Here is a 20699-nt window from a genome sequence, read left to right as displayed (position 1 = left end):
ATGTAATCAGACACACAAAACTATAAAGCCATGAGAAACTTCTAGTATTTTTCATGAACAACATAAAAAAGATTAGTAAAATAGACTGAATCGCTGCAAAATACATTGAGGAAGAACACATAATTTAAAACTTTTTTTCAGAACTTTTAACTTCAACGTTTATGTATAGAGCCATTTTTAAAGTCTGAAGCCAATATCTACCGAGGGTTAAAATATACCAGTGCAAATTACTTCCAGTGATATTTAATTTACTAGGTTGTTACGTTTTTAATTTACAAGCCAGATCGTGCCGTTTCCGGTTTCTATCCCTTATTCTGATTAGCTTGACGGCCGCTCATCTGTAACTAGTCGGTGAGCTCAAATTAAAACAGAAATTTACCCAAAGTTAAACCATTATTAAACTGATGAAACATTGTTTTTATTTTTTACAACCAAATAAAAAAAGCTATATAGGTCCCAGGTTCCGCAACAATTCGTTAATGTTTATTTATACTTTTCCATTACACCCCTTTGATGGTAAATAATGGTATGTCCCAAACAAACTAACCCCGCCCCTTTTCACACTTCTGACCAATCAGAGAAAAACAGCGTGGCGAGACGAGAAAATTAAAGGCAAAGTGCAGCTTCACCACATCTGAGACGCTGACACGCTTAAACCCTGTATTTACATCATTCAGTGTAGCTTTAAAACCCTTTAAATCAGCTGACATCAACGCTGATGATTAAATAAATAATATAATATTTATAATAATAATAATAATAATAAAACAATAATAATAATAATAATAATAATAATAAGTTTCTTAATTGGGAATTGCATCATGTATGGGTTCAGTGGGTTCCCAGGATGGATTGCGTCCGTGGGCTCAGAAATTTCCACCTGTATTCTTCATTGCTCTTGCAAGGGTGTGCAAACTTTTTATATATTTCATTTACAAGCATTTCAAAAAAGGATAAACACACTTGACATTTTGTTTATTGCACATGTACAGTGGAGTGGTACGATCCTTCTGTCAAGATGTTGCAGTTTTTTTTATTGACAGCAGATTTGGGGCAAATCATGCAGCTGAAATGAAGCAATGGGATAAAGACTGAGGTCAGAAGTGATTATCTGTGAGCAGCAGTAGGGTTTCCTGTCAAGGAAAAGTACTACAGATGCAGTATTGGTTTTGAAAATGTTGATGGAAAAGTACATAAGTGGTCAGGAGGAGCTGCATTGTTTTTGTAGATGCAGTATTATATGAAGAAGTCTAGAGTAGCATAAAAGTGGTGCAGGACATGTATGAGAGCTGTAAGACAGTGGCGAGGTGTGCTGTAGGTGTGACTGAGGAGTTCAGGGTTCTGAGCTCTGAGATCCTTCTTGTTCGTGGAGATGGACGGGTTGACAGATGTTAGTCAGGAATCTCCACGGACTACGATGTTTGCAGATGACATTTTGATCTGTGGTGAGAGCAGGGAACAGGTGGAGGAAAACCTAGAGAGAAGGAGATCTGTCCTGCAAAGTGGGACCGGACAATTAATCACCTTTGCAATATAATTGCAATTTTGAAAAAGCAATTTCCAAATCGCAGAGGTCTGCATTTTTTGGCTACGTAACAATTAATGGATCAGACGCGTCCTTTAGGCTTTGGTAAAATGTTTAAAGTGGGTTTGCTCCACATGGAAGGGAAGACAGCTGCAGCAGTGAGATAAGCTAGTTTTATTCTTTGTTTTAGAGTTTATATAATCATACTTTTTACCAGAAACTTTCAGGAATCTCACCACAGCATTAAGTAGCAGTCAGACTCTTTAATACATAAACTTGTTTGTTGGTTCCACTTTATGTTCAACAAGGATTGATGTCCAGCTCAATTAAAAGCTTTTCTTATGATTAACAAATACATTTGTTTTAAATAGTCGTTGTTTACAAATATTTTTATCTACAGGCCATTTTTGCTGCTTATGGTTAATGCAGAGAAAAGTCTAAATTAAATAACAATTATGGCTGAAATATATCTCAATATTGATTTTTGGCAAAAATTGTACAGCCCCACTGCAAAGAGGAATAAAGGTCAGGGGTAGCGAGACAGAATACATGCGTGTGGGATCCAAGTGGAGCAGAGATAAGGTGAAGGATTTTAAACACTTAGGGTCAAGAAGAAATCTTTATTTGTCCTTGCAATTTTACATTCCAATGAAATTCGTCTTCTGTATGTAACCCGTCCCTCAGGGAGCAGTGGGCACCTATCTTTCTGTTCTCTCTCTTTTATCTTCATAGAAGGTACACCTGGTCTGGCGTTCTGTTAGCTGTGACATCATCAGGGGACGCAGATCATCCTCTATTACCATCTAACATAGAAAGTACTCCTGGGTCAATGTGAGCTTCTGTGCTTTCTGTGTCTCTGCTCTGTCTTCTCTAAGCCCCAGTGGGTGGAGGCAGAGGAGCGTTCACACTGAGCCTGGTTCTGGTTCTGCTGGAGGTTCTCCTCCCTGTTAAAGGGGAGTTTTCCTCTCCACTGTCACTTCATGCATGCTCAGTATGAGGGATTGCTGCAAAGCCATCAACAATGCAGACGACTGTCCACTGTGGCTCTACGCTCTTTCAGGAGGAGTGAATGCTGCTTGGAGAGACTTTGATGCAATCAACTGGTTTCCTTATATAGGACATTTTTGACCAATCTGTATAATATGATTGGTTTTGACTTTGTAAAGTGCCTCGAGATGACATGTTTCATGAATTGGCGCTATATAAATAAAATTGAATTGAATCACAGCACCTGGGGAGCAATCTGTGGCTAAGGGCCCACAGTGGCAGTCTGCGGGGATCAAACTGGGTACGTGTGACCTTCTCAGAGCACGCTGCTCTAACTACTAGGCCACCACTGCCTGACACCACAGTCCAGATCAACAGTGGGTCTGGAAAGGTAAAGAAAGGTGTCCAAGCAGGTCAGAGAAAAGTATCAGTTGTGTTTTGTGAAGAAGAAAAAAATCTCGGTGAGAATGAAAAAAGTAGAAGACGGTGGTGAGACTAGAGATCACGTCTGGTTTAGAGACGGTGGAGCTGAGGAGGAGAGGGGAAGCAGAGGTGGAGGTGGCAGAGATGAAGATGATGAGGTTCCCTCTGGGAGTGACGAGGATGGAGAAGATCAGGAACGAGTTCCTCAGAAGGACGGCTCGGGTTAGATGAACCCAGAGTGGAACATGTGCAGAGGAGGGGTGGTGAGGACATTAGATGGAGACAGATATGACTCCTGAAGGGGAAAAGCTGAACGATTTAGCGCCGCTGGAGCCATACAGCTGCTGTCCGTTTGCTGTGTCATCGTTTTCACAGAGAGGCCAAACGTTATGCTGATGTTAGGAGCTGCAGAAATAAATCCCTCCATTTCAACGGATTCAGCCTCTCAGAATAAACTTTATTTCTACATTTCCACATTATGCCACCTTTTCTTTTCAGGGAACCAACAGATAGTTGCAATAAAAGGAGAATTATTGCTCCATTTACATCTCCTAAAAGTATCAATAACCCTTCAACACAATTTGAGGGTTTTATTTGTAAAGAAAACAAAGTATAGCTTTGTGCTTTACCCAATTAAGACGTTGGATTTTTGTGACTGTAGCATGACAAAATGTGAAAAATGTTTATAGGGAATCAATCCTTAAGTAGCAACCAGAGACGGCAGCAGTTCTTCTCAAAGGGGGAATCCACATGTCAGGCTGTCTTCTAAGAGTCATCAAAAAGAAGATAAAACAGGAATGTGAGTTAAACGGGTCAATCTGAGCATCACTGAGCAACAGCACCAGGCCTCAATAATAATAATAATAATAATAATAATAATAATAATCTGATGAGAGACAATGAGTATTTATCTTAAATATGTCCCTTTAATCCATCAGACATCTTCTGAAGTTAAAACAGTGACATCTGCTGGGTGTAAGTAAAATAATCAACGTAGTGCTTTTCATTAAAAATGAGCCAACAGTCCCAACACTGAACATCAGTGATGAAAATCAGTCACTCTGCATCTTCCCAAACATCTCATCTCATCTCCTTCATGCCTTTCTTCACTTCCAGACAACTGCATCTCAATGAGAAGGTCAGAGGTCATGGGTCCCATCGGATGTCACAGACCAGCGCGATGTGGTCGGAGGGGTGAGACACGCTGGGCAGGGCCTTGTAGGTGGTGACCTCCTGGTGGGTGGGCAGGGGAATCACCTGCTCCACCTGCAGGGAGAATACAAGGTTAATTTAGGCAAATCAGGACTAAATTATATTATTTTATATACAAGCAGCTACATTTAGGGCAGGGGTGTCCAAAGTGCGGCCCGGGGGCCATTTGTGGCCCTCTAAATGCTTTTGGGCGGCCCTCAATCACATTTCAAGAATGGCCTAAATTTGGTTTTGCCAGCTCAGATGGTTGAGGCGATAACACTTTTAAAAAGGTGGGCAATTTTCACTGATACAAGGCCTTTCAAAAAAAGACACACATTAAAATCTTAAAAGGGAAAATATAAAGGTGCAACACATTTTTTTAATCTTTTATCAGCCATGTTTCTGCTTTCAAGTTAATAATAAATATTTATTATTTAAGAAATAAATAAGACCACAAATGTTTTACCAAAAGGCAAGCTTGGGTGCATCCATTTATTTTTACTCGGTAAAATACAGCAAGAGTGAGCCCAAATTAATCCCGTTCTTTTTTTCTGAAAAGAGAGACACACAAAAAAAACAAAAAAAAAACAGACAAAGACGATCAACCTAAACCTGCAATAGTATTTTTTTCAAATATAAAATGATTTAGAGATTCCTTTTCTACACAAATCAGACTAGATTGCTTGTTTCATTAAACTATTTTGTGCGTTTAGTTTATTGTCAAGCAGGTAAAAATGAAAAAAAGAAGAGATTTTTGCCATTTTGATTAAAAAAAGGGTTTCATTTTGTGGCCCCTGAGTACTTTCTACGTGACATTATTGGCCCCCATGGCAAAAAGTTTGGACACCCCTGATTTAAGGCGTATAAAGACTGAATCAACAGCCTGACGCAAAGAAAAAGAGACTGAAGCAGCATTAGCTGTAATATCAGCTTAAGTACCGAGTCCACTTTATTTCTAGACACAGACTCAATATGCCAGGAAGGATATAAAATAAAAACAACCAATGTAAGAAATTAAAAAACAGCAATTCAAGCGAAAATGAAAGAAAGTACACCGAGAAGAAGACAGCAGAGAGAAGATCCCATAAAATCAGGAAGTGAGCGAAGTAACAAATAGTTAAATAAAGAAAAATCTCACAAACCAAAGACGCGAGCCAAAAGCTTTAGAAAATGAGTTAGTTTTGAGTTTGCTTTTAAGGCCAGAGCCAGAAACTGATCTGAGGTGTTTTAGAGGAGAGTTCAGGAGGACGGGACCAGAATCACTAAAAGAACCAAGAACGGATCCAGAGTTGTACGGCAAACTAAAAATAAGTCAAAGTTTCTGGACATGAGTGTATTTGTCATTGATTTGAGCAGGTACACTGCAAAAAGGAAACAAAAAGTAAGTAAGATGTTCTTGAAATATTTTTCCTTGATTTGAGCAGCTAAATAACACTATTTGCCAGTGGAATGAGTATTTTAACCCTAAAATAAGATAATTAGATATCCTGCACTTGAAATAATATGATGGAGATGAGTTGTTCTTATTTTAATTAAACTCTCATTCAATTCAATTCAAAAGGAAACAAAAAGTAAATAAGATATTCTTGAAATTAGCATTTTTTCCTTGATTTGAACTGCTAAATAACACTATTTTCCAATGGAATGAGTAATTTACCCCTAAAATAAGATAATTAGATATCCTGCACTTATATAATAATATGATAGACATGAATTGTTCTTATTTTAATTAAACTCTCATTCCACTGGTAAATAATCTTATTCGCCTGCTCAAATCAAGAAAAACTAATTTTAAGACATTTTTACCTACTTTAGTTCCCATTTTGCAGTGTAGATTTATGGAAAGCCCTTTTTGTTCCACGCCCATCCTAATAAATCCAGGATGTTCGGCCCATAAACACGAACCCACCTTCATGCTCTCCGGCTGGATAAAGATGTAGTCCAAGCAGCCGTGAAATCCGCCCACATAGTTGGTGTAAGCCGGCTGTCCGCAGGCGCTCAGCAGAGGAGGGAAGGTGGAGCCCAGCTCCATGCAGCAGGTCTCCTCAGGGCCTGAGCTGCTCCAGTCGGCATGTTCCCGAGGAACCGCAGCCTCGCTGAGCAGCTGGACCACACCTGAAAACACGAGATGGACAAAGAAACCGTTTTTAATTGACCAGGAATGGAAGTCTGCCGACTAAACCTGAACCTGTGGTGAAGCTACCTGAGTTTGGGGTGGAGTTGAAGTCGCCACAGAAGAGCAGCGGCGCTCCAGGTGCGACGTCCCTGACCACCTGACTCAGGTGCTGCAGAGCCACGGCCATCTGGACCAAGCGAACGTTCCCCCCTACAACAGGAATTTAGGTTTTAGAAGTTTAAAGCTCCGTCGCCTCTGCACCAGAAGGTGCAGCACTGCAAAAAGGGAACTAAAGTATGTAAAATCTTCTTGAAATTAGTGTATTTTTCCTTGATTTGAGCAGCTAAATAAGACTTTTTGCCAATGGAATGAGTATTTTTACCCCTAAAATAAGATAATTAGATATCATGCACTTAAAATAAGATGATGGCGATGAAATATTCTTATTTTAAGTGCAAAACTCTTATTCCGTTGGCAAATAGTCTTATTTAGCTGCTCAAATCAAGGAAAAATACACTCATTTCAAGAAAATTTTTACATAATTTTATTTCCCTTTTTGCAGTGAGGTGAGTTCTCACAGGGAGTCGGCTCTTCTTACCTTTGGGGTGCCAGTACAGGTGAGTGTTGGCCACGCACACCTTCCTGCCTGGCTTAACGAGGTCCTCCAGCACAGAGACCTGCAGAAGAAGAAGTCACAGCTGACTGAAACGGGCCAAAACTTACCTTCACCAACTCATTCAACGTCAGTTTTAAACTGCAGTACCTGCAGGGAGGTGGACCGCTGCAGGATCCTGTCCTTCAGGTCGCCGTTGGCAGAAAGCCTCTCCAGCAGCGGGGCGTGTGAGGGATCGGACGCCAACGCCTCGCTCAGCATGACGTCGTGGCGGCTGAGCAGGCGAAACTTTGACCTGAAAATGCAGCGCAGCGTTTACCAGCGTGCAGCAGGAACTACGGAGCGGGTCGATCGGTTCTGTCCAGCTTCATTATCAGCAACTCACACAGCTGGACGTTTGATAAAACTCTAAAGATAAACGGACCAGAAGCCTCATTTATAACGCTTTAAAACGCACAAAACGGGGCCTGAAACGTGTGAACGCCACTTTCAACTCAAAAGTTGAGATCTTTATAAAAAAAAACGTCCTTCCTGCAGCTCTGATCCAGGCGTCATCTTGGAGACGGAGGAAACTGGTGGATAGCAGCCAAACTGCATCATGACGTTTAATTTCACTCCAAATCAGACTTTAAATATAGATCAACGTCATTATATAACTGAATATGTATATAACACTGTATATAAGTCAACGCACCTTCCCTACTCTGCACCTTCTTGTATGAGCCGATGTGACGAGTGAATTTCTCCATTGTGAGATCAATAAAGACTATCTTATCTTATTATAAGCGTTCAGAAATGCTGAGTCACTCATGCTGGTGACACGTAACTCCACAAAAGGACCTTTAGATTAATTAAAAATATCCCATAAGCCATCTTAAATCTTAAACAAAAGTCCACACAACATTTTATCTGGGTTTTCTAACGTCACTTCTCCCCGATGATCACCAGATTAACAGATTATTGAGACGTAGTGTGCAGCAATTACTTTAATTGCTGTAAACGGTCAAACACACTCGTGCGTAACGCTGCACTGCTGCGTGGCGTCCGTCGGCTTCCTACAATGATTTTGTGCGTCTGTTTTTAATTCTCATTCCTCTGTCATCCGACATTTAAAACCTCCAATCAGGTTTAATTATCAACGGGTTCTTTGAATGTGGGCAACATCTGAGCTTTTACCTCTGATTTACTCATTTAATAAACAGTTTTGTTGCTTTTTCTCCCTGGCTGCCATCAGCTGATCTGTTTTTAATCCACATTAACATCCAGGAGCTGCTTTGCGTCGATCATTTATGGGAGAATCCGGTACGGGACGTTCAGGTACAGCTGGGCATTATAAAGAGAAATTGCTGCTTCCTTGCGTGCGCATTGTTTTATAAATACGCCATTTTATTTTTCTTGGCGTACGTTCACTTTTAGTACAGATTCCATGCAAACTTTTTAAATGAGGCCCCTGGTCTTTTTGCACAGGAAAGCTTTTCTGCCTCTTGAATCTAGCCAGAGGGCAGGAATACCAGAACTGGATTTAAAACACACTAAAAAAATAACCTTAATGGGATTAAATCTAAATTTCTCGTGTCTTGGGGACCAACCTGCGGTAGAACGTGGCGAGTCCTTCGTGCTGCTTCTCTTTGAGCCTGAAAACGCCGTCCAGGCCGTAAGCGTCTAGAGCCGGAGTCAGACTGTCCGCAAACACCCCTGAAGATCCAGAACATTAAAAACACTCAGATTTCATGGAGAATTACTCACATTCTATATAAGTTACCATGAAGCTTTTAATATAATGTTCTGATCAAATGTTTCAAATAGCAAAGATGATTTTCTTTCTGCTCACTGGTATTTTACACTATAGTCCGAGTTAAAATGTCTCCATGGTGACATTTTATATTAAAAGCTTCAGCATGTGTAAATAAGTTTGCAGCTACTCATTTTTCTTACAAGCTTATTTATGTTTTTGTTGTCAAAATCGTTTTTTAATAAATTAAGGACAAGCAGGGAAATCAAACTATTTCTCAGGATTTAAATTACTTGGCACAACAAAATGTTTCTGCTGATTTTGTAAAAGCCAGAGGAAATTCAAACTACCACCCCGCTCTGATCTAGGGCTGGACGATAATTCAATAACAATGTTTATCGATCGATAGACGCATATCTATGATAGATTAAAAAAGGCTCAGTAAAAAGTTCAATAGAATAACAGTTTTCCTTCCTTTCACATTCTAGCCTATCATGTAGGTTAATATTACGTCATTACATCCTACCAACCAATCACAACGCAGATCCAGGAAGCTCCGCCCCCTTCAAAGAGTTCAGACTTGACGTGTTCTTTTTTCCTTTTTTAAAAACTTGTAGTTTGGGTAAAAAGTTGGTTGAGTTTAAATTCAGTGTTTGTCTTTATCTAAAAATAGGTTGCTAAGCAACAGCATAAAATGGCCAGGGCTGCACTTAAATTATACGTTTTGAATTTGTTGACAATTATAGATATCGATCAATATGAATTCTATTTTATTGATGTTTTTTTTTTCTATATCGTCCAGCCCTAGTCTGATCACCTTAGCTCTGAGGACACAAAGAAAACTCAAAAGTTGGACGATAAATAGACAGATGAGCTAACGGACAGACGGAGGGACAACATTTTTAGACAGTAGCACAAGGAACAGAGTCTGAAAATAAAAATCAGTTTCCAAACTCTTTCTTTTCAAGACCCACCGAGACCAGAAAACAACCAAAATTAGGACTGGACGATAATTCAGTAACAATATATATACAATTAATAGACATGTGGTTTAATAAAAAATAAAAAGTTCAATATAATAACAGTTTTCCATTCTTTTGCATTCTAGCCATGTGGGTTAATATTACATTATATCATTATATCCTACCAGCCAATCACAAACTGACCCAGATAAGCTTCGTCACCTTCAAAGAGTTCAGAAAGCGTCTTTTTTTTTTTTTTTTTAAGACTTACACTTTTTTGTTGAATAAAAGGCTGGAGTTTGAATTCAATGTCTTTATTCAAAAATAGGTCATCAAGCAACAGGATAAAATGACCAGGGCTGCACTAAAAATATATATTTTTTAATTTGTTGATAATTATCGATATCGATCAATCTGATTTCTAAATCAAAGTCCAGACTGTTTCAGACGGCAACTTTTAAACTGTTGTGGTTTAAAAAAGTTATAATTTTTGACAAAGATCTACTGTAGGAAATATGTTGGCATTGTTAAATAAACACCCTTTATGTCTATTTTGAGGTTTAAAAGAAGAGGATGGGTGGGATGTTGATATTTGTGGATAATGATGTAAAAAAAAAAAAATCATAGTTTCCAACATAATGAAAAAATATTGATTTAAAAGTAAGTATTACTGGCACTTTTAGCATCATTCTGTTGTGAAAATTAAAAGCAGTTATTCCAAGAAAAAAATGCTAAAAACCTGCTTTTCTTATCATTATTACATTTCAATACCATAATAAAAATATAACTTGTTATTAAGAGCCACTGTGGAAGGTCCAAAGAGCCACAGGTTGCAGACGATTAAAAAGGACAGATGAGCTAATGGACGGATGGACTACATTTTTAGACAGTAACAGAAGGAACAGAGTCTGAAAATAAAAATCAGTTTCCAAACTCTTTCTTTTCAAGACCCACCGAGACCAGAAAACAACCAAAATTAGGACTGGACGATAATTCAGTAACAATATATATACAATTAATAGACATGTGGTTCAATAAAAAATAAAAAGTTCAATAAAGTTCAATATAATAACAGTTCTCCATTCTTTTGCATTCTAGCCATGTAGGTTAATATTACATTATATCATTATATCCTACCAGCCAATCACAAACTGACCCAGATAAGCTTCGTCACCTTGAAAGAGTTCAGAGAGCATCTTTTTTCTTTTTTTAAGACTTACACTTTTTTGTTGAATAAAAGGCTGGAGTTTGAATTCAGTGTCTTTATTCAAAAATAGGTCATCAAGCAACAGGATAAAATGACCAGAGCTGCACTTAAAATATATATATTTTTAATTTTTTGGTAATTATCGATATCGATCAATCTGATTTCTAAATCAAAGTCCAGACTGTTTCAGACGGCAACTTTTAAACTGTTGTGGTTTCACACAGCAAACCCTAGAAATACCAGACATCCTCTACCAGGGGCCTTTACAGTCTAAAGAGCCATTTTTCCTTCAGTCCACTTGAATTAAACTCGTTCAGAGCCGCAAATGTTGCCTGGCCTTTTGAAAAAAGGACAAGCTCTAATATGTTGTCATTGTTAAATAAACACCCTTTATGTCTATTTTGAGGTTTAAAAGAAGAGGATGGGTGGGATGTTGATATTTGTGGATAGTGATGTAAAAAAAAATCATAGTTTCCAACATAATGAAAAAAATATTGATTTAAAAGTAAGTATTACTGGCACTTTTAGCATCATTCTGTTGTGAAAATTAAAAGCAGTTATTCCAAGAAAAAAATGCTAAATACCTGCTTTTCTTATCATTATTACATTTCAATACCATAATAAAAATATAATTTGTTATTAAGAGCCACTGTGGAAGGTCCAAAGAGCCACTTGTGGCTGAAGAGCCACAGGTTGCAGACGATAAAAAAGGACAGATGAGCTAAAGGACGGACGGATGGACAACATTTTTAGACAGTAACAGAAGGAACAGAGTCTGAAAATAAAAATCAGTTTCCAAACTCTTTCTTTTCCAGACCCACCGAGACCAGAAAACAACCAAAATTAGGACTGGATGATAATTCAGTAACAATATATATCAATTAATAGACATGTGGTTCAATAAATAATAAAAAGGGTCAATAAAGTTCAATATAATAACAGTTCTCCATTCTTTTGCATTCTAGCCATGTAGGTTAATATTACATTATATCATTATATCCTACCAGCCAATCACAAACAGACCCAGATAAGCTTCGTCACCTTCAAAGGGTTCAGAGAGCATCTTTTTTCTTTTTTTAAGACTTACACTTTTTTGTTGAATAAAAGGCTGGAGTTTGAATTCAGTGTCTTTATTCAAAAATAGTTCATCAAGCAACAGGATAAAATGACCAGGGCTGCACTTAAAATATATATTTTTTTATTTGTTGATAATTATCGATATCGATCAATCTGATTTCTAAATAAAAGTCCAGACTGTTTCAGACGGCAACTTTTTAACTGTTGTGGTTTCACACAGCAAACCCTAGAAATACCAGACATCTCTAACCCTAATACCCAGAACCAGAACTAAACAAGGAGAAGCAGCATTTAGTTCCTATGCTCCACTTATCTGGAACAAACTTCCAGAAAACTGTAAAGGTGCGGAAAGCCTGAGTTCCTTTAAATCAAGATTAAAAACACATTTGACTGTTAAACTGTTAACTGAATCACCACTTTTTTGTTCTATTTTCTATCTACATTTTATTCCCACTTGCTTTTACATTTATTCTGTTTTATTTTGCTATATTTTAATCATGTAAAGCACTTTGCATTGTCCCTGTACTGAATTGTGCTATATAAATAAATTTGCCTTGCCTTGCCTTGCCCTGCCTAACCCTGAGCTGAGGTTTGGACAGAAGCGGCGTGAACCAGGAGGATTACCTTTATCCACCTCCTGCAGACAGACGATGTCGGCGTTGTAGCCGGCCAGCTCCTTCTTGATCAGGTTCTGCCGGTAGTCCAGCTGCAGAGCGTAGGGGGCGCAGTACGGGTACAGCACCGTCTTGGACAGGTCCGTTTGGGCGTAGACGTCTGCGAGGATGTTGTAGGACACCACCCTCACCGCCGGCCACTGGGCCACCTTCGACGTGTACGCGTGACGGTTGTCGAACGTGCACACGCCCGGCCCGGCCTCCACGGCCCCCGCGGAGACCAGCTCTCTGGCCGGACCGCTCCGCCGGCCGTCTCTGGGAGTACAGAGCAGTTTGAGTCTGCAGCCGACGTCCTGATTGGACGGGACGTGGACACGCTCAGATCCCACCCGCGTCCATCCACCTTCCTCGGCCGGAGCGTCTGTGGCCGCCGCAGGACTGCAATGAGAAACACTCGTCAGGGATAAAAGTTGGAAAAAAACACCATGATAAATAAAAATATCTTTTTTTAATCGTCTTATAATTTGAGAAAGTCATATTTTTTTTTTGTCTTTCTATAAGACATAAACTGATCTTCTTCCTCCCTGATGGCTCCACAGCCAACAGCTTTTAACTTTTTGTTCTCTGTTTTTTTTCTCTTCATAGAAGGTATACCTGGTCTGTAGGGCTGAACAATTAATCGCATTTTCAATATAATCGCGATTTAAAAAACGCAATTTCAAAATCGCAGAGTCTGCAATTTTTGGCTATGTAACAATTAGTGAATTAGACACAATGTCAATGTCAATGTCAAATTTATTTATATAGCACTTTAAAACAGGCATAGAACTGCACCAAAGTGCTGTACAAGAGTGACAACAACACAAATGAATAAAAACAAAGTATCAAACACTAGTTTAATTAAATGCCAAATAATAAAAATAAGTTTTAAGAAGCAATTTAAAATGAACCAGGCTGTGGGCAGATCTAATTTGGAAAGGTAGATTGTTCCATAGAGAAGGAGCAACAGCAGAAAAAGCCCGATCTCCTTTCCTCTTAAGTCTGGTCCGAGGAACTGTTAGTAAAAGCTGATTATTAGAACGTAGGGTTCTTGACACGGGCTGAGATTTTAAAAGTTCCAGAAGATAAGGGGGAGCTAATCCATTTAAAGCTTTATAAGTTAATAAGAGAATCTTAAAATCTATTCGATAAAAAACAGGCACGTCCATTAGGTGTCGGTAAAATGTTTAAAGTGGGTTTACCTCCACATGGAAGGGAAGACAGTTGCAGCAGTGAGATAATCTAATTTTATTACTTGTTTTAGAGTTTATATAATCATACATAGCATTAAGTACTGGTCAATCAGTTTAATACATAGACTTGTTTCACTTTATGTTCAACAAGGTTGATGTCCAAATCAATTAAAATCTGTTCTCTTGAATAATATTCTGATTAATAGAAACATTAAAAGTTCTTGTTTTAAATAGTCCTTGTTTACAAACATCTTTTTTTTAGAGAACATTTTTGTTGCTTGTGGTTAATGCGGAAAAAAGTCAGAATGCAATAATTTCTGCTCTGAGTTTAGAAGCTGCGGCTCTTTTAGCAACTAATCCGCACGGCGAGGAAACAGATTGATTTGTTGTTTGTATATGTTTTAAAAAGACATGATAAATTAAACTGCATTAAATCGCAATATTAAAAGGAAAAAAAAAAATCGCAATTAGGTTATTTTGCAAAATGGTTCAGCCCTACTGGTCTGGTGTTCTGTTAGCTGTGGCATCATCCTGTGGAGACAGATCATCCTCTATTACCATCTAACAAGGTCAATTCCTCTCTAAGGAAACCCAGCAGGTTGCATCAAGTCTCTCCAAGCAGCATTCACTCCTCCTGAAAGAGCGTAGAGCCACAGTGGACAGTCGTCTGCATTGTTGATGGCTTTGCAGCAATCCCTCATACTGAGCATGCATGAAGCGACAGTGGAGAGGAAAACTCCCCTTTAACAGGGAGGAGAACCTCCAGCAGAACCAGAACCAGGCTCAGTGTGAACGCTCATCTGCCTCCACCCACTGGGGCTTAGAGAAGACAGAGCAGAGACACAGAAAGCTCAGAAGCTCACATTGACCCAGGAGTACTTTCTATGTTAGAGAAGACAGAGCAGAGACACAGAAAGCTCAGAAGCTCACATTGACCCAGGAGTACTTTCTATGGTAGATGGTAATAGAGGATGATCTGCCTCCCCTGATGATGTCACAGCTAACAGAACACCAGACCAGGTTTACCTTCTATGAAGAGAAAAATGATATAGGAGTTTTATTTTCCTGTTTTAATCATGTAAAGCATTTTGCATTGTCTTTGTACTGAAATGTGCTCTACAAATAAATGTGCCTTGCCTTAACCACTACACCCCCACTACACCTGGGTGAGCGGAAAGGTTGCAGGGATGATGGATGGATTAATTAATTAATAGATGACTAACAGATGTTTTATTCAGCCCATCTCCAGCCCAGTTACCTTGCACTTGCGGAGTTTTCTTTGAACCACACAAACTCGCAGTCCTGCAGGTTCCCAAACTCCACCTCCAGCTTGGGGCAGACAGGGAAGCCGGCCATCAGCGACTGCGGCAGCTCCGCCGCGGTGAAGGTGGGCGCGTTCCTCTGCACGCTGTACGTCACCTCTCCCACCTGGAGCACGGCTCCGTCCTGCCAGGCCTCGGAGTTCGGCAGCGTGTCGGGCACCTCGTCGCCGCCGAAGAACAGCTTCACCACGGCGGGCTCCGGGGCTTCGCTCGGCTGCTGGTCGCGGTTCTTCTTTGACTTCTTCGCCTTTGCGTGGCTCTTGACGACGGCGTTGGAGATGCGACTCAGCACCTTGCCCAGAGCCTCGCTCTGGTCGCGCAGCATGTGCTTGTGGCTGTCCTCCAGGCAGAAGGAGATGGTGAGCTTCGGCTCGCCGGGAAGGCACCGCACCACGGCCGCCTCCATCCTGCCGGCAAGGCCGCGGTCGCTGCTCAGAGTACGCGGGGTGGCGGAGGCGAGGCAGCGGGGAAGCAGAGCGCAGACAGCGGGCAGGCGCTTCAACATGAAGCCCTTCGGAGGATGGGGGAAGGAGATGGACCCCGAATTTAAAACAGGAGAAGAAGAATTAACCGACGCAGGTTGAGCTAGCCGGTTAGCCCGATGCTAAACGCTTAATAAAATGACTATTTTAATCCAACCCAAATTAAAGTGTTTCACAAATACATCTTATACCTTTCTAAGGCACGTAATAATGTTACAAAAACAGGAAGTTGAAAAACGTAACGACAAACTTCTTCTGTTGGTCACAGTGTTGTTTTCATATAACGCCACTCGTACAACAGCGCCCTCGCTGGCCAAGCGTATAATTACACCCAGATATTCCATGAATTTTAGATTAGGACTTGACGATATAGAAAAAAGCATATCGATAAAAATATAAATCCTATTGATCGATATCGATAATTATCAACAAATTCAAAACATATAATTTAAGTGCAGCCCTGGCCCTTTCATGCTGTTGCTTAGCAACATGTTTTTAGATGCAGAACACACAAACACTGAATTCAAACTCAACCCTTTATTCAACCAGATTTTACCAAAACTGCAAGTTTTTTTATAAAGAACAAAAAACATGTGTTCTCTGAACTCTTTAAAGGGGGGCGGAGCTTGGTGACGGAGTGTTGCTCTGGCCAACGTTCATTTATAAGGCTATTTTACCTTCACTATAATTATCATTACCATTAATTTTTAACAAGGAAAAGCTAACACGTATTTACATGTAAAGCTGTTTAAATTTCTAGATGATTTTGATGGGAGAAAATCTAGGAAAGTGCGGCTGTAGCAGAAGTGATGTTGAGTTAGTATAGTGGCATAGTTTATTGCTCCGGATGCAGCGCTAAAACACCAACAGAGGTGTGTAAAATCCATTTTCTGAACACAGTTTTGCATATAGTTGCATATCGGTATTTCATATATCGTTATTTGTCCTGGAAACGTGTTGGTAAAACATGTTTCTACTGGAAATGACGATGTTCTGCGGCAGCACAACTGATTGAGTCCAGACTTGAGGCTGATAGAGAAACTGTGGAGGGAGACAAAGATTAGGGTGATGGAAAGGAGTGCTTCCAACCTCAAAGACTTGGAGCTCATTACCAAAGGAAAATCATCCGAATACGAGAGGAAACCTGGAAAAAGCAGGTCAAAAATTATAAAATTGTTTGATTAGTATCAGTAAATCATGTGCAGCCAGCTTGCCATGTGTAATAAAACATAAATCAGAACAGATATTTCCATTTGTTTCCAAACTTTTACATGATCTGATCATGTTTTTCCAGACACCTGACCCATTTTCTGTCAGAAACTCAGGTTTGCTTGAATTAAAGTAACTTTAAATCCATGCCTGCAGTGAGTTGGTTTAAATGTGTCTTGCATTCTTTCAAAATAAATCTGTACTAGTTTAGCAAAAAATGCGTTGTCTAATTATATGACGTTGAACATATTTGTTTGTGTTGGTAACATATGTAATATATACTCTGAGAAGTTTAATTTTGGACATGCTATTAAAAAGGGAGAATTTTTCATATGAATATTTTTATTAAATGTGTTACAAACATGAATCCAGAAAGTCACTCAGTCAAATTACAAAAGAGTAAAAGTATTTCCTTTAAAAAAAAAATGAAATCCTGAGCAGAGATCCTAGTCGGTGTCTCCTCTTGTCTCCGTTTGTCCTACATCACGTTCTTCTCCGCGGAGGTTTCTTCACAGCAGTGGTCGAGCTGCTCGGGGCTGTGAGGGAAGTAGATGTCGGCCTTCTGGTCGTCGTCGTGCTCGATGTGTTTCAGGTGGACCACCATGTGCAGGGCGTAGGCCAGAACCAGCAGCAGGATCAGGGATGTGATGAGGCCCATCAGGATGGCCGGGGTCAGCACCGTGGTGCAGTTGCTGGCAGGAGAAAACGTCCCCGAGCTGACGTTGAACGCTTGGATCTAAACACGGACAAGTTTTCAACGTTGGTTATAACTCAGCCGAACAGACGAATACGAGGGGATGTTCTTTGGAAAGTACCTGGAAGTCGATGAAGGTGATGGCCCAGCGCTGAGCATGCTCAGTGCTGGGCAGCAGCAGACCGCTGTATCTCTGCAGACTGCTGACATGGAGGCAGCGGTAGGAGGCGGCGGCCGGAGCATAAACCTCTGTGGCGTTGAAGACGACCTCCTCAGAGGTGTTGTAGGAAACAGAGACTCTGTCCACCGAGAACCACCACTGACCTGAAGACTCATAAAACGTGTTGGACAGCTGAAATCTGAAGAAAAAACAAAAAAAACAATGTCAGACAAAACAAAGTCCATCGTGGGTTTTGAACCATACAACAAAACAGGTTTCAGCCAGTGATGTGCACAACACTCAGGAACAGGTCAGAGGATGTTTATTCAGCCTTGGAAACTGGGATGGCTGCAAGATTTGTTTTAACTCTGTCACAGAACGCAAAATCTGATTAATAACCCAGTAAATGTCATACAGTCTGGTGCCTGAAGCTGGAAATAAAATAAAATCTCCCCATGATTGGGTCATTTTAGAAAATTATCTGTTTTCACAGACGAACGTGAATGAGCAAAATGTGTCATGGAACAACGTTTCGTCCGCAGTCTCAGAGCAGCTGTCGTGTAGAAAATATGCAGCTTAAATATCTCAAAACAGTGAAAAATAGAATATAAATTTCCTTTATTGTCCCTCAAGTGGGTAGATTCAGGTGTGTCAGCAGCAAAATAACAGGCAAATGTAAGCATGGAGATCCACAGAAAGGCAAAAATAGGAAATAAAAGACTACAGTAAGGTCAAATAACGCAAGAAAGACCAATAGTTATTAATATAACTATATATCACAATATACTATTATACTAGCATAGATTCTGTGTGCATCTGTGTGGATAATTTAAAACAGTGAACTCAAAGCCAAATCCTTGAGGGCCTCTGTTCTGCAGCTTTAAGATGTGTTCCTCGTCCTGAAACCGAAGGGTAAACTATCTCACCAGCATGCAGTCAAAATCTGTTAATAAGATAAATTAGAGCCAGGTGTGTTGAAGCAGAGACTCATCTAAAAGTTGCAAGATGCCGGCCCTCGAGGACTGGAGTTTAAGACCATTTATTTAAAATGTGCAAACTGGGCTCTGTATATTGTTGCAAAAATAACAGGAAAAGTGGAAAACTGTGCAAACGGTAGCATGGATGTAAACAAACTATTGAGCCTGTTGAGAGCAGGGCAACATTCAGGGGAAAAGTGGAATGTGTGATTCTTTTTGTATTTTAGATGTCTTTAACGTTGGCGTTTCAGAGCCCCTTTTCCACATGTGTGACATTTATCATGTACAGTTCAAGTAAAAACACAAACAAATCTGTCTGAATAAAAGAAAACTGTGAAAAAGGAGCAACAGCCCAGTGGTTTGAGCACAACCTTAAATCCTTTGCTCAAGCAGGTTTTGTTTGAATCTCAGCATTTGGTCTTCTTTGGCTGCAGCTGCCAGTGTCCCACATCTATTCAATTCATTTCAATTCAATTTTATTTATATAGCGCCAATTCATGAAACATGTCATCTCAAGGCACTTTACAAAGTCAAATTTTATCAGATTATACAGATTGGTCAAAAATGTCCTATATAAGGGAAACCAGTTGATTGCATCAAAGTCCGGACAAGCAGCATTCACTCCTGAAAGAGCGTAGAGCCACAGTGGACAGTCGTCTGCATTGTACATGGCTTTGCATGCAATCCCTCATACTGAGCAAGCATGAAGCGACAGTGGGAAGAAAAACTTCCCATTAACGGGAAGGAAAAACCTCCGGCAGAACCGGGCTCAGTATGAACGGTCATCTGCCTCGACCGAATGGGGTTACAGAAGACAGAACAGAGACACAACAAGAGAAACAAAAAAGCACAGAAGCACACATTGATCTAGTAATCTGTTCTACATTAGATGGTAGTAGCGGGTGAGCCGTCTTCTCTGGATGATGTCACAGTTAACAGAACGCCAGACCAGGTGTACCTACTATGAAGATAAAAGAGAGAGAACAGAAAGTTAAAGCAGAAATGACAACACATAATGCATAATTGAAGAACAGTAGAACTCTATAGAGTGAGAAAATTAGATCCTGATGTCCTCCAGTAGCCTAAGCCTATAGCAGCATAACTATAGAGGTAGCTCAGGGCAATATAAGCCACTCTAGTTATAAGCTTTGTCAAAAAGGAAAGTTTTAAGATTAGTCTTAAAAGTAGACGGGGTGTCTGCCTCACGGACCAAAACTGGGAGTTGGTTCCACAGGAGAGGAGCCTGATAGCTAAAGGATCTGCCTCCCATTCTACTTTTAGAGACTCTAGGAACCACCAGCAGACCTGCAGTCTGAGAGCGAAGTGCTCTGTTAGGAACATACGGGGTAATCAGAGCTCTGATATATGATGGAGTTTGATTATTAACAGTCTAGATAATTGACACATCTAGACTTTCCCACTTTGCTCTAACTTCTCCAAATCTATCAGACCTCTGGTCCACAGGCTCCTTCAATGCGTTTAAACACACCCATCCAGATTTAGTTCAGATTTATTTCCAGACTCTGGCGGGAAGTTTAATTTTCCTCCCTTTCGTTGTTTCAGATGTTCAGACTCTCTGTGATGCTGAAAGTTTTATTCAATCTTCAGCTTTCTAGCAGAGACCTGGAGATTCTGGGTCAACAAATTAGAACAAATTACCACATTTCTACAGCAGCTTTAATGTTGTTCCTCAAGCTCTCTGCCTCGCTGAGTTCATTTTGGAAAAACTCCCAGTTTTCATGATGTCATTCTATCATTACATGTATTATAGTATACATATAATGCTGTGTTGCTGTTTTTTTCTTTTGTTCTCCTGACTGATACTGATGATAACTTCAGCTATATAATGTGTCACAAATGTCACAAAAATCCTAAACGAGCATGTTGGACTTTATTTCAGGTTCATCATATATTTTATATTTAATGACAGATGTGTGTCCAATAAGGCTGAACACTGAAATTAAAACAAAAAAGGCTTAAGCAGTATTAATTTAAGTGTTAATTTATGCTGCTGGGATACTGCAAACAGATTTCCTTGTTTTGCAGATGCTTTGAAGTAGATATATGTCAGATTAAAGTTAGAGAATGTTTTATATTGACTTACAGCTGGGTTATGTGAAACCATAGGGATAATTGTTATTATTTAAAATTACATTTGAGTTTCTGATCAGCA

General features: G+C 39.8%; 3 protein-coding genes across 4 annotated transcripts in view; 1 reads left to right on the top strand and 2 right to left on the bottom strand.

Annotated features, from left to right (window-relative positions):
- The window catches only part of LOC118567219 (nuclear factor 7, brain-like), a gene marked incomplete in the record, with an annotated part of 854268 nt that overhangs the window by 487368 nt on the left and 346201 nt on the right, over positions 1 to 20699 (top strand).
- pde12 (phosphodiesterase 12) lies at positions 3372 to 15719 on the bottom strand. 2 transcript variants are annotated; one of them, XM_036151772.1, is made up of 8 exons: positions 14941 to 15719; positions 12461 to 12891; positions 8448 to 8553; positions 7009 to 7153; positions 6844 to 6922; positions 6333 to 6455; positions 6039 to 6244; positions 3372 to 4201 (listed from the first exon to the last, which is right to left on the bottom strand). In XM_036151772.1, exons 1-8 carry the CDS (start codon positions 15507 to 15509, stop codon positions 4082 to 4084), a joined length of 1779 nt encoding a protein of 592 aa, XP_036007665.1. In that variant the 5' UTR covers positions 15510 to 15719; the 3' UTR covers positions 3372 to 4081. The 2 variants fall into 2 exon arrangements, with proteins under 2 accessions (XP_036007665.1, XP_036007666.1); XM_036151773.1 differs by having other exon boundaries at positions 12461 to 12888.
- LOC105938246 (V-type proton ATPase subunit S1) overlaps positions 17162 to 20699 on the bottom strand; it is a 17786-nt gene continuing 14248 nt past the window's right edge. The window contains exons 7-8 of the mRNA XM_036151810.1: positions 17511 to 17748; positions 17162 to 17431 (exon numbers count right to left, since the gene is read on the bottom strand). Of these exons, the coding sequence (XP_036007703.1) occupies positions 17174 to 17431; positions 17511 to 17748 (496 nt within the window). The 3' untranslated portion in view covers positions 17162 to 17173. The remainder of the gene's footprint in view (positions 17432 to 17510; positions 17749 to 20699) is intronic.

This window comes from Fundulus heteroclitus, chromosome 20 (assembly GCF_011125445.2).
Source record: "Fundulus heteroclitus isolate FHET01 chromosome 20, MU-UCD_Fhet_4.1, whole genome shotgun sequence".
NCBI classification, from domain to species: Eukaryota; Metazoa; Chordata; class Actinopteri; order Cyprinodontiformes; family Fundulidae; genus Fundulus; species Fundulus heteroclitus.
The sequence above is the reverse complement of the archived record's forward strand: the minus strand, read 5'-3'. Positions and strand labels throughout refer to the sequence as shown.

Excerpts from the sequence above, each read along its gene's own strand:
- pde12 (XM_036151772.1), bottom strand. The coding sequence starts at position 15,509 with ATGTTGAAGCGCCTGCCCGCTGTCTGCGCTCTGCTTCCCCGCTGCCTC. Across the intron at positions 8,554-12,460 it reads TCTGCAGGAGGTGGATAAAG|GGGTGTTTGCGGACAGTCTG; the intron begins GTAATCCTCCTG and ends CTGGATCTTCAG. Across the intron at positions 6,923-7,008 it reads AGCGGTCCACCTCCCTGCAG|GTCTCTGTGCTGGAGGACCT; the intron begins GTACTGCAGTTT and ends CTTCTTCTGCAG.